The sequence below is a fragment of the Pyxicephalus adspersus genome, chromosome 7, assembly GCF_032062135.1.
Source record: "Pyxicephalus adspersus chromosome 7, UCB_Pads_2.0, whole genome shotgun sequence".
NCBI classification, from domain to species: Eukaryota; Metazoa; Chordata; class Amphibia; order Anura; family Pyxicephalidae; genus Pyxicephalus; species Pyxicephalus adspersus.
Window position 1 is genome coordinate 75,002,417 of NC_092864.1, and position 16,077 is coordinate 75,018,493.

General features: G+C 38.9%; 1 protein-coding gene and 1 long non-coding RNA gene across 7 annotated transcripts in view; one reads left to right on the plus strand and one right to left on the minus strand.

The window, feature by feature from the left end:
- Positions 1-4,436, minus strand: part of LOC140334618 (uncharacterized) — a 6,079-nt gene extending 1,643 nt beyond the window's left edge. Inside the window, exons 1-2 of the long non-coding RNA XR_011921609.1 lie at positions 4,361-4,436; positions 924-975 (exon numbers count right to left, since the gene is read on the minus strand). This is a non-coding gene — a long non-coding RNA (uncharacterized lncRNA). The remainder of the gene's footprint in view (positions 1-923; positions 976-4,360) is intronic.
- Positions 4,437-6,728: 2,292 nt separating this feature from the next.
- On the plus strand, positions 6,729-15,604 carry CEP20 (centrosomal protein 20). Of its 6 annotated transcripts, none has more exons than XM_072418978.1 (5): positions 6,729-6,837; positions 9,850-10,047; positions 12,855-12,939; positions 13,150-13,283; positions 15,448-15,604. In XM_072418978.1, the coding sequence occupies exons 2-5, from the start codon at positions 9,987-9,989 to the stop codon at positions 15,525-15,527; spliced, it is 360 nt and encodes a 119-aa protein (XP_072275079.1). In that variant the 5' UTR covers positions 6,729-6,837; positions 9,850-9,986; the 3' UTR covers positions 15,528-15,604. The 6 variants fall into 6 exon arrangements, with proteins under 6 accessions (XP_072275079.1, XP_072275077.1, XP_072275081.1 ...); XM_072418976.1 differs by having other exon boundaries at positions 6,738-6,841; XM_072418974.1 differs by lacking the exon at positions 6,729-6,837 and adding an exon at positions 7,129-7,371.
- The last annotated feature ends 473 nt before the right edge of the window (positions 15,605-16,077 follow it).

Here is a 16,077-nt window from a genome sequence, read left to right on the forward strand (position 1 = left end):
AATGGCACATGAGTGATCATGAGTGATTTTCAACAATAAATGTGTACTGTAGCCTTCTTCATGGAAAAATAAGACATCCCCCTGAAAATAAGACCTAGGGCATATTTTGGCATTTCAAAAAATATAAGACAGTGCCTTATCATAGGGGAAACAAGGTAGTAAGTAACATACACTGCCCTTGCATATTTGGCCATGGATTTTTTTTCTTTTTTTAGAATATCCCTACTCACAGAAATACGACCCAAATCTTTTAAAAAAAATACTTGTTTCAGGTAGTTTTAGCAGCAACACTTTTTTTTTACATTTTTGTAAAGAAGCATAGATAACAATGATTTACAAGTAAAGGGGTGGTCTACAAAAACGCATATAAGGTATGAGCGTCTTCCAAGGATATAGGACTTTTAGTCTGGGGATTCTCAAAAGAATTTCCCCATAGGGGGAAGAGGACTGGGGAGTGGCTGCAGTAAGTTTGAATGCGTCTCTCAATTTATGCCATACATGCCAACAGGCATATAGGAGGCATTTGTTCACATTCCGATCGTGAAGTGCCATCCACTCACGGTGGTTAACAATGAAGGTAGACAATGTTGTAAACTGTTTGCCATCAGCTTGGCCATTATCTTGTACTCGCTGTCTAACAAAGATTTTGGCCTATATGAAGTTACCAAAGAAGGATCTCTGCCTTCCTTGGGAATCAATATTATATATATTTTTGCCGAGAATCATATAGGGCCTGGCGTTTTATGGTTCACCAAGGTACTGATCATTTCCTTGACTTTCTCCGTTGTTATTGGGCGATTGAATTGGGCTCTCTGATCAGCTCTTAATTTAGATAATCTAGCTTTTGCTGTTGTTATACACTGCTTGTATTATGATAGCCACATCCCTTTTCTTTTTTCTTTATGTTGTTGCAAAGACCTTACCTATCCAGGAATCTCGCAGGGTGGCCTGATCACCTGTTTTCCAGTTGTTCTCCTGTAAAAATACAATATCAGGAGACTTATGGCTCAACTGCAACAATACTTTTTTGCATTTCTGTGGAGTGTAAAATTTATTTTGGGGATCTGGATATGGGGTCCAGCCCGTCCCAGTGGCTGCCTTTTCGTCTGCTGTGCCTGGTATCCCTCCAGTAAGATGTCTGCCGCTGAGCGCATGGGCTATAGATGGAACACTGATCTCTGAGTCCTGTTGGAGACCAGGTTTTAACGTAGTTTTGGCCCCACTCCACTTCTTTCACCAGGCTGGCCGCTGCTCTCCCTATTGGGGAGAGTAAACTGGGCGCAGCGCTTGTATGCAGCTTATGCTAAAACTTCCCTGTCTGGAGTGGCAGTGGGTGACACAGACAGGATTAAAGAAGCAGAAGCATAACTGTGGTTGTCAAGGGTAACGGTGCGTGCCCGCTGGGCACGTCTGCTGCCGGCGAAGCGCTGACTCTGGGCTGCTGTCGGTGATCCGGCTGCATAAAAAAGTTGGGTACATGCTGCTTTGGCTCCCTGGATGATTGCCCCTCTCCCCTAACCCTAGGTAGAGTGGTATTAGTATCGCAGCCGCGGATAGTCACTTGGAAGCCGGGAGCCTCTGTAAAATGCGACTACCTCGTTCGGCTCTGTGATATTGGGGATAACTTTAATTCCTGATTTCCCATTAAATGTAAAAAAAATGTCTTTTCTTTATAAAATTTATTTGTTTGAAGTATACCAAGTAACCAGCATCCTTCCAGACCCTCCACTTTACAACACACATTGTAAAAGTTGGAGTTTGTGTCTCCAGGTGTCATACAACTCAAAAGTGGCCTCTGATTGACGTCTGAGATGTATTCTGAACCCATTTATTAATAATCCTTATATTTCTAATATACCATTCTGTGTAAAGTTGTAGTAGTGATTTGTAGCCGGATCCTTATGGTGAGCATTTTGAGACCAAGAACTCTTCTCCTAGGCCTCAGGAAAACCTGGAAACCATAGTTAGCCTGTCCTGGTGAACCATAAGTCCCAGACATGCCTAGTTTTGTCTCTGTGAATTCCTTATTTTGTGGTGATTAATAATCTGGGGGTTTTATAAAAACTGTACTTATGGAATTACTAATAATGGCTAGAACAAGGGCATTTTGGAAGTGTCCACAGAGCATCATACTCCATGTTGACACAGCCCCTCAGACAGCCCCCTCCTGCTATCATTGAATGATCCTGTTAGTCCCACCTGGCATAGAAAAACCATGTAAGCGCAGCAGAGGGAGCTCTCACTCACACCATCTTGTTGCTAAGGGCAACGGCACTGACACATTGAACACTGCAGGGAACCCAGTGACTCTGAGTAATGACTTTTACTTTACACAGCAACCTGGACCAAAGAAAACCAACTCTACCTAAATATTATTTCACACGTTCCCCTTTCATTTTATGCTGTTGCTATTGTTCTTAGATTAGTCTTTATTTTTCTGTATTTGTTTTTGCACTGTTTTTGTATGTTTTTACTTATTAAACACTATAAAAAGAGTAAGCTGAATCTCTGAATGCTCTAAGTAGAAATAGTGTAACTTACTAACCCGAAAACACTACTATACCATTGTGATTGCTGAAACTTCCCTGTCTGGAGTGGCAGTGGGTGACACAGACAGGATTAAAGAAGCAGAATCATAACTGGGGTTGTCAAGGGTAACGGTGCGTGCTTCTGTCGTGGGGGCAGTCTACCTGTGATGTATGTGTGGCAAGGGGTAACAGAGTGGTAACCTTGCCCCGTGATGGCCATACTCAGCCTGCTGGTGCGTGGACTGTTGCTGAGCATGCTGGAAAGTCTATGCACAGGGTGCGGGCTGAGAGGGCGTTCGTCACAGCCCCGAAAGTCCTCTCCACGTGTTTTTATCAAGCAGTAATAGGACTGCTTTGAATAGAGAATGGAATCTGGATAGTAATTTGCTAAGGCTGTTCTTAACCTGTTCTTGTGCTTACCAATTTCTATCACTCCGATTATTTAAGAGAATAATACAGCAGTGCAAAATTTGCCAACAGCAAAAGATTTATAATGAGAAAGAGTAGGCTAAGATTCACCTAACTTTTACCTAAAAATTCACACTTTTTTTACATTGGATTCATTTAAAATGTGTATGAATCATGAGTAAAAGTTGATTCACACATTTTATAATAAATCCAGTGGGAAAAGTGTGTGAATTGTGGGTAAAAGTTAAGTGAATCTTGGTGGAAAGATTTATAAATATATTTCTAAATTTATTTATGGCCAGGTTACAAGGATATTTATCACCCGTTGCTGGTAAAAAGGCCAGAGTGCATGTGGAAGCAGGGAGCATCTAACAAGATAACACCTAACGGGAATTCACCAAGTCACAAAGCATAGCAGTAATACAAAACTGCAATAAAGCAGGCTGTTGTAGCAGAAGTGAAAGGAAGGGATTCTTCACTGTAAGGGCTGTGAAAATGTGGAATCGGCTCCCTCAGGAAGTAGTTTCAGCAACTACTATACTATAGGAAAAAGCTGGATGATTTCTAGAAGCACAGAATACAACTGGGGATTAAGGATTTAAAGTCAAAATAACAGAGACTGTTGATCCAGGGAACATCCAATTGCCTCATGGAATCAGGAAGGAATTTCTCCCTGTTGAAGCAAATTGTACCAGGGTTTTTTTTGCCTTCCTCTGGACCAACTATGTGTTATAGGGTTTTATATCTGGGATATGTTTATTTCCCTAGAGGTTGAACTTGATGGACTTATGCCTTTTTCAACCTGACTTACTATGTAATTATGAATACAGCCAAAACAAATAACAAAATGTGCTAGCTATGAAAACAAATGTTATACTATCTACACAGACTGCTAAATATTCTGCCATGTCTTGTGCATCCCATTTTTTCAAGATCCGTAAATAAATGTAGGGGTTTATTTATGAATGTGTTCACCCAAATTTCATCCAACTTTTACCACAAATATACACATTTTTTTCAAATTAGATTCGATTAAACATATAAATCATGAAGTAAAAACTGACCCAAACATGTTCTAACTGAATCCAATGCGAAAGATGTGTACATTTTGGGTAATTGAGTGAAAACAGTTATAAGTAGATTTCACTTAGTGAGTTAAGGCTATCCATGGAGACAATTTTTTAATAACCAAAAATCCTAGTGAAGCCCTGCTAAATAAAGCTGAACCTGGAACAGCTATGAAAATTACCTTCCCATATATTTACACCAACTAAACAAATCATTGTCAGAACATAGAAAACAACTAGTACAGTTTGCAGATAAACAGGCATGCATGTCCGAAAATATTGACTGAAAAACATTAACCGGCTTACTTTTTTGGCTACATTTTTAAAAATGTGGAAATCTTGTTTTCTAATAGTTACCTTTTAATTCAGATGTCTGACTCCTTACTTTATGGCAGCACAAATGCGATTGATGGCTTCTTTAGGAGTTACATAGTTAGGTTGAAAAAGTCCATGAAGTTTAACCACTAGGGAAATAAACATATCCCAGATAAAAATCTTATAAACATAGTCTAGAGGAAACCAAAAAATCCCCTGGTACAGTTTGCTCTGACGGGAAAAATATAATTTCCTGATCCCGTGAGGCAATCCGATTTTTTTCTGGATCAACAATCTCTCTTGTCTTAACAGGAGTAACACTTAAATCACAGATATGGTAGACAACGAAAAATTAGGACTCCCCTGTATAAAGGTTGTTCTGCAAAACTCAAATCCTCTTCCCCAAAAGCATTGGAGGTCAGCAGAATTCAACAATTAAAATAAAACAATTCTCCAAAAGAAAATAATAGTCAGTAGAATTAGAATTCCCTCTTGGCAGTTACTGAAATTAAAATGTCTTTTTTTCCCCAAAACATTTGTGGTCAGTGTAATTCAAAACAATAGCGGTCTATAGAATTGTGATTCCCCTCTCACATAGCTTAGGGGGTCTGTTTAATTAAGATACTAGTGGAATGAGTATTGATTATAGTGCTGCATTGAGTGTTTTATCACCTGTTGTTAGAACACATCTTTAATTCAAAAGGATTCTAGGATTTTTTAGGACCTGTTAGATTGCAGTAATGCACATTCTGCAATATATTTTGGCCCAGGTTAAGCATTTTAATTGCTACAGGCTGGCTCAGACCGTGTCTATTGTTTGAATTAGTGTCTAGTGTCTATTTTTTGAATTTCTTGCTCATGACCCCTGGCCTCGTTCCTGGTCTCTCTTGTTTGCTGCCTGCCTGGACTCCGGCCATCTTTGACTATTCTCCCGATTGCTGATTTGGTAGCCCGCATAGTCCTACCTACACTAGTGTGCCCAAGGGCCGCAACCTGGCAGCAGCCTGCAGTGCAACTTCCTCACCACTAGAGGCTCTGGAGAAGACCAGATTGCTGCTTAGATTCTGCCCCTTGGCTCTTTTCAAGGCTCACACCTCTATTGTGCAAGCCATAGCGCCCCCTAGAGGCTCTGTATCCTCCAGTGTTACATTGTTACTGGAGAATATTAATGTTTAGTCCTCAATTCAGAAAAAAAAATATTCTATGCTATTCTTTTTTTACTGTACCATGATGTGTGTTTGTGGTGTGCTTTTAGTTCAGATGAATTCTCTAGATGCCTGAGGGAGCCATTGTTGCACTATTGTGCATTGTGGTAACATTTTTCTTCATGCTACTGGACAACAATGTTGTGAAGGGCTCATAAATCCCCAAGACCAGTGGTGCTGTTAGGTGCAAGGATTCTTGGAACATTCCCCTAACTTACAGCAGACTATCACACATTAGAGATGAGTGAGCAAGTTTTTAAAACTCGATCTTGCGGCAGAAGGAGCAGCCACAGCCTCCCGGGATGTGTGACGAAGATATCTCAGGAACCTCTGCGCTCCAATTAAGTTTTGATTCCCACCGCATTCAAGAGTGAAAGGGCCGGTGCTGCGCCTTTTTTTTTTATTAAAAAGGGTGTTGCACTTAAAAAAAAGCAACATTTTTACTTTATATAGAAGGATTGTCTCCCCCTGCATGTAATGTAAAAATTGTCTGCATTTTATTATTAAACAGGATTTATATAGTGCCAACATATTACGCAGCGCTGTACATAAGATAGGGGTTGTAAATTACAAATACAGACAGTGACACAGGAAGAGAAGAGGACCCTGGCCCGGAGAGCTTACACTCTAGGAGGCAATGTACAGCTGTGGATAATGCGGAGGTGGTAAGGTGTCTGAGATGCAAGCTCTGTGCATTGTTGTGTGTTGGAAATATATCAAAACAAGCTAGTTGGGTTTTGTATCTGTATTATAGTGATAGCATTGGGGTTTGTACTTGTAATGCCCATACTGTGTCGGATATGTTTTGTACCCGACTTGGTATTTAATGTTATGTTTTTATTGAAAATTTTATTTTTTCTATTACTATAAAAATAAAGTGTTTAAAAAAAAACAACAATCTACACAGGAAGGGATACTGCAACTTGTATCTGTGTTTTTCTCATGTTTCACAACAAAAAGTATGGCAAAGTGATAACCAGTCCATTTATTGAATAAGATTTCTAAATTTGTAAAAAAAACAAGTAAAAACATATATGTGATCAGCAGTGAAAGAATGTAAACAGTCTGGACATGGGGAAAGCCCAGCAATGTTTATTATGCTGAGCAATAACTGCATACAACATCGGTCTTCGGCAAAATGGCCGCACAAAGGACACGGCTATACGGCACCTGTACGCCTAGTGTTTGTTATCTCTCTATACGTTGGCGGAGGGGAGTAATGCGCATGCGCGGCGCGAGCTTGGTTGCTATTTGATTGTTTTCTCTCCAGCTAACAGAAGAGATAACGTTATGGCGACCGTGTCTGATCTGAAGGCAGGTGAGACTGCTCCGTGTGTGCACCTTACTGCATGCTTTACATTAGTTCTATCACAGAGAAAACTGTACTGCAGGGCCATGCATTGTTACCAAATGTGATCAGAATGCCTGCTAAAACAAAAGTGTTCCAGCCACTTGGATTCTGAATGTAATGTAATCTATTTTTGTGTGCGTTCTCTTGGAAAGCTTTGAATTCTTCTCCTAAAGCGGAAACGAAATTCCCTGTTACCATTAATCCCGCAGGTTCCTCGATGACGCCGGTCCTTCTTGTGATCCGGCCGTGTCCTGGGATTCCTCTCATTCCCGGTGCATAGGAAGCGCAGGGCGCCGCCATCTTCTTCCTTCTCTTCCGGTCTTGCTCTGTCACCCGATCTCACGCTGCGCAGGTGGCGTAGCCAATGTGAAGAGGAAAAAAAAAGAAAGTGAATCGTGCTGCGCATGTGTGATATCGCCATCTCTTTCCCCTTGGAGGAATGCCGAGATCAGGACTTGTGCAGAAGGAGCAGCCAGAGCCTCCCCGGGATGCAGGACGTAGGTATCGCGGGACGCTTTGCGCTCCTATTAAGTTTTCACTTGCGCTTTGCGCTCCTATTAAAAGTTTAAAAAAAAAAAACTTTATTTAGAAGGATTGTCTACCCTTCTATGTAAAGCAAAAATGTTGAGTTTAGGTACACTTTAACCCAAGAACATACTGGGTCAGGTAAATCCTAAAGTGAAGCTATAGTTCTTCTTTAAAATCACTAAAAATGTTTGTAGAAAGGAACAGGTCCCATCCCTTCTACAATAAATCATACCTACCTGCACGCTGGTAATGTGTTGGATCCTTCCTAAGTGGCCAGTGTGCCATTCCTGCACAGGTGAATGTTTCTAAGAATTGGAATGCTACAGTTAAAGAGGAAATAAACTGAAATAAACAAAAAAAATACACTTGCCTTCAATCCCACAGAGCAGTTGATCGGTCGACTGCTCTGTGGGATTGAAGGTAAGTGTATTTTTTTGTTTTATGCACTTTTTGGAGGTCTCTTCCATTGGGTCCCGCATCACCCTGGTATCCGTCTACGAACTCGTGCGCTGGGTGGCACCATCTCCGCCTCTTCTTTCTGCTTCTTCTTCCTATGTCACCCGACCCAGGCGCGAGATCAGGTGAAGTAGGTTGGAAAAAAAACTTGCCGATCTCACTGCGCATGCCTGAGATTGGCAAACGTTTTTTCTTTTCACCAAAAGGCTCCTTCTGTGCATGCCCGAGATGCTTGGGCAGAGAAAGAGCAGGAGGGAGGCTTTGCACTCCCATTCATTCTCAATCACTTAAGCGTTTTTTTTTTTTTGTTTGTTTAAAGATGTTGCATTTGCAATAAAACCGAAACGAACAGACTTCACTGTTATGTAAAGTGAAATTTCCTGAGTTTAGGTATGCTTTACGTGTGCGGCACCACTCCTTTAGGTCTTGATTGTCGTGGCGAACAAGACTGAATGGAGACACAGAACCTCTCAGGATGTGCGACGTAGGTGTTCAGTCTTGTCCGCCACGACAATCAAGACCTAAAAGAGTGGTGCTGCACATGTAAAGCGTACCTAAGCATCACCACGGCCGAGATCAGGGAATACACAGAAAGGGCACCTTTTCCTCCCAAGGGGAAAGGGATGCCAATCTCACGCGTGCGCAGTGAGATTGGTTGTCTTTTTCCTTTACAGCAACTATGTCTCCCAATCTCACACCTGCGAAGTGCAAGATTGGAGGACGTAGCAAGAAGACCGGAAGAGAAGGCAGAACGTGGCGGCAACGAAGAGGAATATCAGAATGACACAGGACCGGATCATAGGAAGGGCCAGCACCATAAGGGGTCTGTGAGATTAAAGGTAAGTGTGTTATTTTTTTTTTTTTAGTTCACTTCCACTGGATCTAATGTTCATGTCACCAGTACTTTTCTCATTTTAGTGGCTTCAAGCTCCAGTGACCTTGCCATGCCTTCAATTCCCTTTGGCTTCTTCTATTGTAATAATACATAATTGAATGAGTATTACAAAATATTACTTATACATTGAGGACAGCCAGCCTACATATCTTCTTTCACCAAAGAAGCTTTTATTAAAATACCAGAGCACAAAAGAAATTTTGACCGGGATCATAGTAATATCTATATAGTTCTACGTCAGTCTACTTCCCAGCAAAATGTATATAGTTGTATGTAAAGCTGTCTCCCAAGGCTACTAGGAACACCGAACTTTAGATTGTAGTACACAGAGACAGGATACAAGCAAACAAGGACCAGAAGAGTTATAAGTATGCACCTTGAGGGGGAAGCAGGCAGGTTTAGGGTAAAGTAGACCCATCACATTTTTTTTTTACTTTTTAAGATAAAATTTAAGCCTTTTTTATAATAAAAAAAAAGTTGTTTTTTTTTTTTTTTTTTTTTAAAAAATTTTTTTTTTTTTTTTTTTAAAGAGGGATCCCTTCCACCTTTAAAGACTAAATGGGAAACCTGTAGCTTTGTGGGATATGTATGAGATCAGGCATGCGCAGAAAGGGCTTTGCTGTAATGTAAAAAAAGAGATTTTTTTTTTTTTTTTGGATGGTGCATCAGTCAATCTCTGATCTCTCCTGCACATTGTGGATGACATAGGAAGAAGTTATTATTAAACAGTATTTATATGGCACCAACATATTACCAGCGCTGTACATTAAATAGGGGTAGCAAATTACAGACAGACACAGGAGGAGGGGAGGACCCTGCCCTGAAGAGCTTACAATCTAGAAAGTGGGGAAAATAACACACAATAGGAGGGCAGATAGATGAAAATGGCGATAGGATCCAAGGCTATCCACCTAAGTGTTTATTTAATAATAATGGTTCCACTTTAAGGCAGAGAAAGGAGAAAAGGTGATGTTTTGCCTAGATTTAGCGCAAAAACTATGATATGAATATTTTCATCTATTCTGAAGTGCTCACACAACTTAAATAAAAAATTACTTCTTGTTTACCTGTTTTAACTTTGTGTTTATCTCTATAGTCCTAACAGATACTTTGGAGAAAAGAGGTGTCATAGGACAGGTTAAAGCACACATTCGTGCTGAGGTGTTTGCAGCTTTGGATGATCAAAGTGAAGCACGGCCAGTTTTGTCACATGAGAATCTACTCATAAATGAAATGATCAGGGAATATTTGGATTTCAACAGGTACAAATACACATCATCTGTCCTAACTGCAGGTAAGGTTACTTGGCTTACTAAAAAATAAGCACATTTTGTCAGTGATCTAGTAGGCTATAAAATAAGTAATGTTAATGGGCAAAACCCTAAAATCTCAACTAGGCTGCTCATTTAATTACAGCTTCTCTCACTAGTTCTTTTCCAGGCATGTCACTTGAGAGGGGACTGAGCCTTTAACAGGAAAGAGAATTAACTCTCTGCTCATGTGACACAGGGGTAGGGCTGTAGTATGTGATCCTTATGTCAATAAATTCTATGTCTATTGATACATTCTAATATTTATACTCAATAAATTTAGACTGTTTATGTCCCAACTATACCCCTGAGGAAGCCAATACAGGTGAAACGCGTCGGATGTCTAAGACTGATACGGTTATAATTTAAGTAGTTGTTTATGTATAGTATGGTCACCCCAACCCCATGATAATACAATGGGCTTGGGATGAACTAATCTAATGTATCCTAATATTATTTATGAAATAATATTTATTTATTTTATTTTTGTATGAATAAGTTTTCATGAATACATAATTATAATCCACAGCCATCAAACCCCTTCTGTTTGCACGCTTCATTTTGTAAGTCCTGTAATGTGTTGTACTTTTATTAGGAGGAAGAAGGAGAGGAGAACGGCTCTTTGTGACAATTTAGGTGGTTTATATATTATTCATGTTTAACATCCTAGTTTCAACATAGCCCATCTAGATTATAATTCCATACATAAAGTGTCACAAGTAGTCAAAAAAACATAAACTCTAAACTCAGAATAACATCAAAATACAAGGTTGTCTCTGGTCCCGATGCGTTTCACCACTTGACTTCCTCAGGGGATAGTAGAGACCATTGATAGGTTCTACGATGTAGTTTTATTCAACAACTGTGATGGTATTGGGTAATATATTATAGAGTTGATAAATGTTAAGGAAACTTTGAACGTTATTGACAAGACCGATAAAATGTCAGTAATTGATTTAAATTGAATCGTCCATACAGGGAGACCTTAGTGGACTTATTGGTCTGGGTATGTCAAAGGATTCAGTGGAGATTCAGTGGAAGATCACAGAATGACTGGCTGAGTAGGAGGATATTTTACTTTTATTAACTTAACAATTTTTAACTGACAACTATTGTTCAAATTCAGCTGTCCGTTACCACAGGGTCATAAATAAGTGTTCTGATGTGCCAATATTTTTAATACCTCAAGTCTGACGCAGTGAACCTGGGATTGCTAGGTGTCCTGGCAAGCACAGCTTTTTTTGACTGATTCTCAGCAGAATTATAAGGCAGATGGGATGGAAAAGTGCAGAAGAGATATCGCCTGTCCCTTTCTGCAATAATTGACCTCCTGATTGTGCATTTTTAAAAGTGTACCTTTGAATCGGCTTTAAACGCCAGGCTGTGTTTAGTATTTCTCTTAAGGCAACACGGCCAGCAGTACATTTAGTCAGGTATACTTTACAAAGAGAAGCTACTCTCCATATAAAAATCTTGACCCTTAAGGGCTGAAATTGGATAACCTTGTTTTAGGTGATTACTTCATTTTGTTCTTGAAATAACTTTCAGGTCTCAACCCCTACTATAATTGCAACCAGTGGAGGAACCCTGGTTGATAAATGCTCCATGAACAAGGACTTTAGGTGGTCCCCCTAATAGTGTATTAAAGACACTGTCATGCAAGGTAATATATATCTGGAACCATACTGCTAAAAAGACTGGGCAGACTGTAATGACTTCTAGGGAGGAATGATTGTTGCACTCTGATTGGTGGACACATGTAATTGCTGCATATATCATTATATCGTCAGGAGCCCCATGCAACTCGCCAGCATGTGTTATTGAAAGTGATGGTGAAATTCTAATGACATTTTTGGTATTTGGTATTTCCAACTAAAGGCTAATATTACCAATCACATGAAAATATCAATAAGGTACAAACATTAAAAACAGACAGATATTAATGATATGCAAATACAGTGTTACCTTGGTATAAGTCCTTAATCCGTTCCAAATCGTTGGACTTATAGAGTTATAGCGCGGGTTGTTCACTGAATAGTAGCAACTGGCGTACTGACGCTCATGGGCAGTCGTGGCTCTCTCTTGAGAGAGGTAAATAAGGGTAGCGTGCGGTGTTATGACTCATTTTTACAATTTCTGCCCACCCAGCCTAAAAAAGTTTCTGGGTTGAACACTGATTACTATTAGTAGTGGTCAGGATAAAGTTAAAGTAAGCACAACACTTACAATTCTGCCAGTCTCCTGAACCACAAGCACCTCTCTCCATCCTCCCGTACTTATTCTTGTATAAAGCAGGGGTTGAGTAGACAGATGGTAAACTAGGTATAAGAAAAAGTAAGGTATGTTCAGGTAGGGAGAAAGGGGAAGGAAAATCTGGTAATAAGTAGAGAGGAGAAAAAAAGGTCCTCTATCTCTATAGAAAGAGAAGAGGGCTTAAAGTTGTATTCCTGGAGATGTCATAGTAAGTAGGGAATCCGTGTCTTACAAATACATTGGTATTCAACTTGAGGTTATGCAGGGGTCCTGGGGGGACAGTAGCACAGGGCTGTGGATGCAACAAAAGTTATGTCCACAGCCCTGCATTACTGTCCCCCCAGTATATTTAGCAAGTAGGTCAGAACCTGCGATGGGAGAGTGGGTGGGTTTTGTCCATATGGGTGAGAGAGCCGCGGACCACCTGTTGGGGACCCCTGATCTATGTCATCTTGCACAACAAGTATGCAGCAATGATTGCACTGCCTATACTTTGGAGATGTATCACATTTATTGTTTCGTTTTCTTTGTTTTACAGAAACTGGACTATCTGATATTCCACTTGATAGAAACTTTCTTGCCCGTGAGTTGAACCTTGTGGAAGATGCAAATGCTCAATCTGTGTAAGCAAATTTTTTTATGTTTAATATTATACTGGGCATACTTTGTTGGCTTTGATGTAAATTTACATAATAAATCTTTGTTTTCTTGTCCTTGTTAGTGGTAACATAACTGCATAGTATCAGCATTTTTCTATTTGCAGGTAACAATTTTATCCTCTGTTTTGTGTCAATCTATTTATGTGTTTTTAATGTATATTCCTAATTTGGCAGACCAATACTATATGGGATATTGTCGCACTTTTTATATGGACACAGATACGCTCCTTGTCACCCAGAGCTAGACCAGTCATCAGAGAACCCTACACAGAGAAACTTTAAAGGTACTGCAGACCACATTATAAAAGGTAAATAAAGATGATGACTTTGCTCAGAAAGAGCTCGGCCTTCACTGAACAGTGAGCTAGCTTTCTAGCTTTTGTGGAGTCACAAAGGTTAAAATATAGAGATCTATAGTGATAAAAAACCAAAGTCTTGCTCGGCAAGTGTAAGAGTTTATGTAAATGATTGCCTGTGTCCTAGCAGGTCTGTAGCTATTTTTATTTATTTATTTTTTTATATAACATTTTAGTGGGCTAGACTTGTATTTAGAAATTACAAAATACTTTTGCAATAACCAACAGGGGGAGCTGTCTATCTGAAAGCTGAACAGCCTGGAGGATATTAATAACCTTTTCTCACATTTTCCCTAGGATTCTTATCTAGACATCACAATTTGTTTAGAAAATAGGACATGAAAAGACTAAATATTCTGTCCTGCAACCTTTTAAATGCTACATATAGATCTTTATTTAGGCTACAGACCAGTATGTGAAGTGGAATGTCCTGGATATCTATTTTTTAAACCCTTTCACTTGCCTCTATAGCAGACCATAATATTGCTTTAAAAGTGCTGTACAGAACATATCAAATCTTTAAAGTCAACTAAAAAAAGAAGTTTTTTAAGAAGAAGTTTATTGACCTCTTCCTTTAGAACAAAATTCAAAAACTGTGCACAAGGAGAATCCGCTCCGTTATCTTATTATTCCTGTAAGACATTAATAGGCCAAATGTATGTGACACATGGGCCACAATTTATTCTATAACATGAAGTCTCCCTTCATATTCTGGTGTATTACACTATATTTATGTATATATAATATGGAATACACTATAATATGTATGGACACTTCATGTTATACAATAAATTAAATTGCTTTTATATACAGGCGGTGGATGTTTTTGCAATGCTGGCTCATGTTCAGGGCAGAGCTGGCCTCCGGCATCATGTTTGCCCTAGATACTGTGGGTAGCATTTCCGATAGTGTGCTACAATATGTAACAAATTTGGTGCTGTGTTGCACCCATACATGTCCAGTGACATTTTGTATAGGATGCAAAGTTGGGCCCTTTGACATCCTTATAATGGGCCTAACCAAACTGGTCACCTTTGATTTTGGCATATCATGCTTTAACCTACACAGAGTTGTTTTCCATGCACTCCTAAACTGCTGGTTTATTTTGGAGGCACACTTGTATATGTTGTAGTCTGTCCCGCTGATATATCTCTGTCTTCTTACTAACAGACAGCCTTTATACATATTGTTTAAACTTTTATTTATAAAAGAATAACAACCTGTTTCTGTAATGGCTCAAAAACTGATAGGTGGAATTAGGCTTTAATTTGTCAACTAAAATTCATATCCCTCTAAGATTTTCATGTCCAAACAGAAGCATCACTGCCAGCCAATTTTACTTCAGATTAAAGGGGTTTGTTACCTGTTAAAGGAAATGGATATATATACTAACAAGATCCACGCGGGGATTAAGAAAAACAGAAATGTTAAAGGTGCTGACAGATAGCATAACATACTTCATTTCATACAAAGTTTCACTTTAATTGTATTCAGTTAACATTCCTGATACTATGACTGACATGATATAACACAATGTTTTGTTAATTGAGATGAATAGTGAAACTATGATCATTAACTCTCTATGCCTTGTTAAGAGTTTCAAAGATATGCCAAAATAGTTTGCATCATACAGTTTTGACCTAAATTACAACCATCTGAGACCATTAGCTAAGAAGCCCCCACTGCCTATAGTTTTAATAAAAACGAAATGTCATTTTTTATGTATGTTCTTCACTTGGCAGAACAGCATGTGCAGAGCCCAGCAAAAGTGGGGCTTCAGTGGCCTATTGAAAGTTGATTTAAACATAAATAAACTGACCATTTATCATTTTGGTCACATTTGTGACAAAAAGTGTTTAGAGTTCCCAATTATCATCAGATATAACCTAGCCCCCCTCCCCCTTCCTAATTTTTTTTTTTTTTTTTAAATACAAGGGCAGGTAGGGAAGTGTTACAGGTTAAAGTAGTTTTATATAACTTCCTTACCAGTTGATTTTGGCACCAAAGCCTTTCACCAGAAATGCCTTGAAAAACATTACTCCAAAAAAATGTATCTTATTCCTATTTAAAAAACTATTTTTTTTTGTATTTAGAAGTGGTTTATGTTGTCTTTCAGCTACTCATCTGGCACCTGTGAAGATGAATAAACCTAACAGTGAAGACTCAAATGCAGTCCATGGTTTACCGCAAAGATAACAGACATAAAAAAAAGCATGGTGCTAGATTTATTTCATGTAACTTAATTTAACATCAATAAAATTATGTTTTCTATATTTGTTTTTTTTTTTTTTCCAATTTGTGAACACACTCAGTCAGAAATGTTTTAATTTGCACACATAGAACTCCCATATTTGGAGCACACAGCATCAGGACCATATGTAGCCGAAGTGTGAATAGCACACATGCAGAAAAAGATTATACATACTCAGAGTATGCTAAAACCGGTCTTTATAAAACGGGTCCCTAAAAAGAAAATAAACTTAAAAAAGGAGTCTACAAGGCTTACTTCATCATTTCAATTTTGTGCTTACTGGTGTCAAGCAAAATTACTTCTTCCCTCATATATTCACAAGCTTTTAACCCAGGCTGCTTTTTTGCCGCATCTCTCTACACTCTGCATCTTACTACTTCCTACCATTGCTACCTACTTTAAAACATTAGAACATTACTTTATTAATTTTAGTTTAATAAAACATTACTTTAAAACAAAAGTGATTTTTTAGCTCATTGTACTACTTTATCCCCT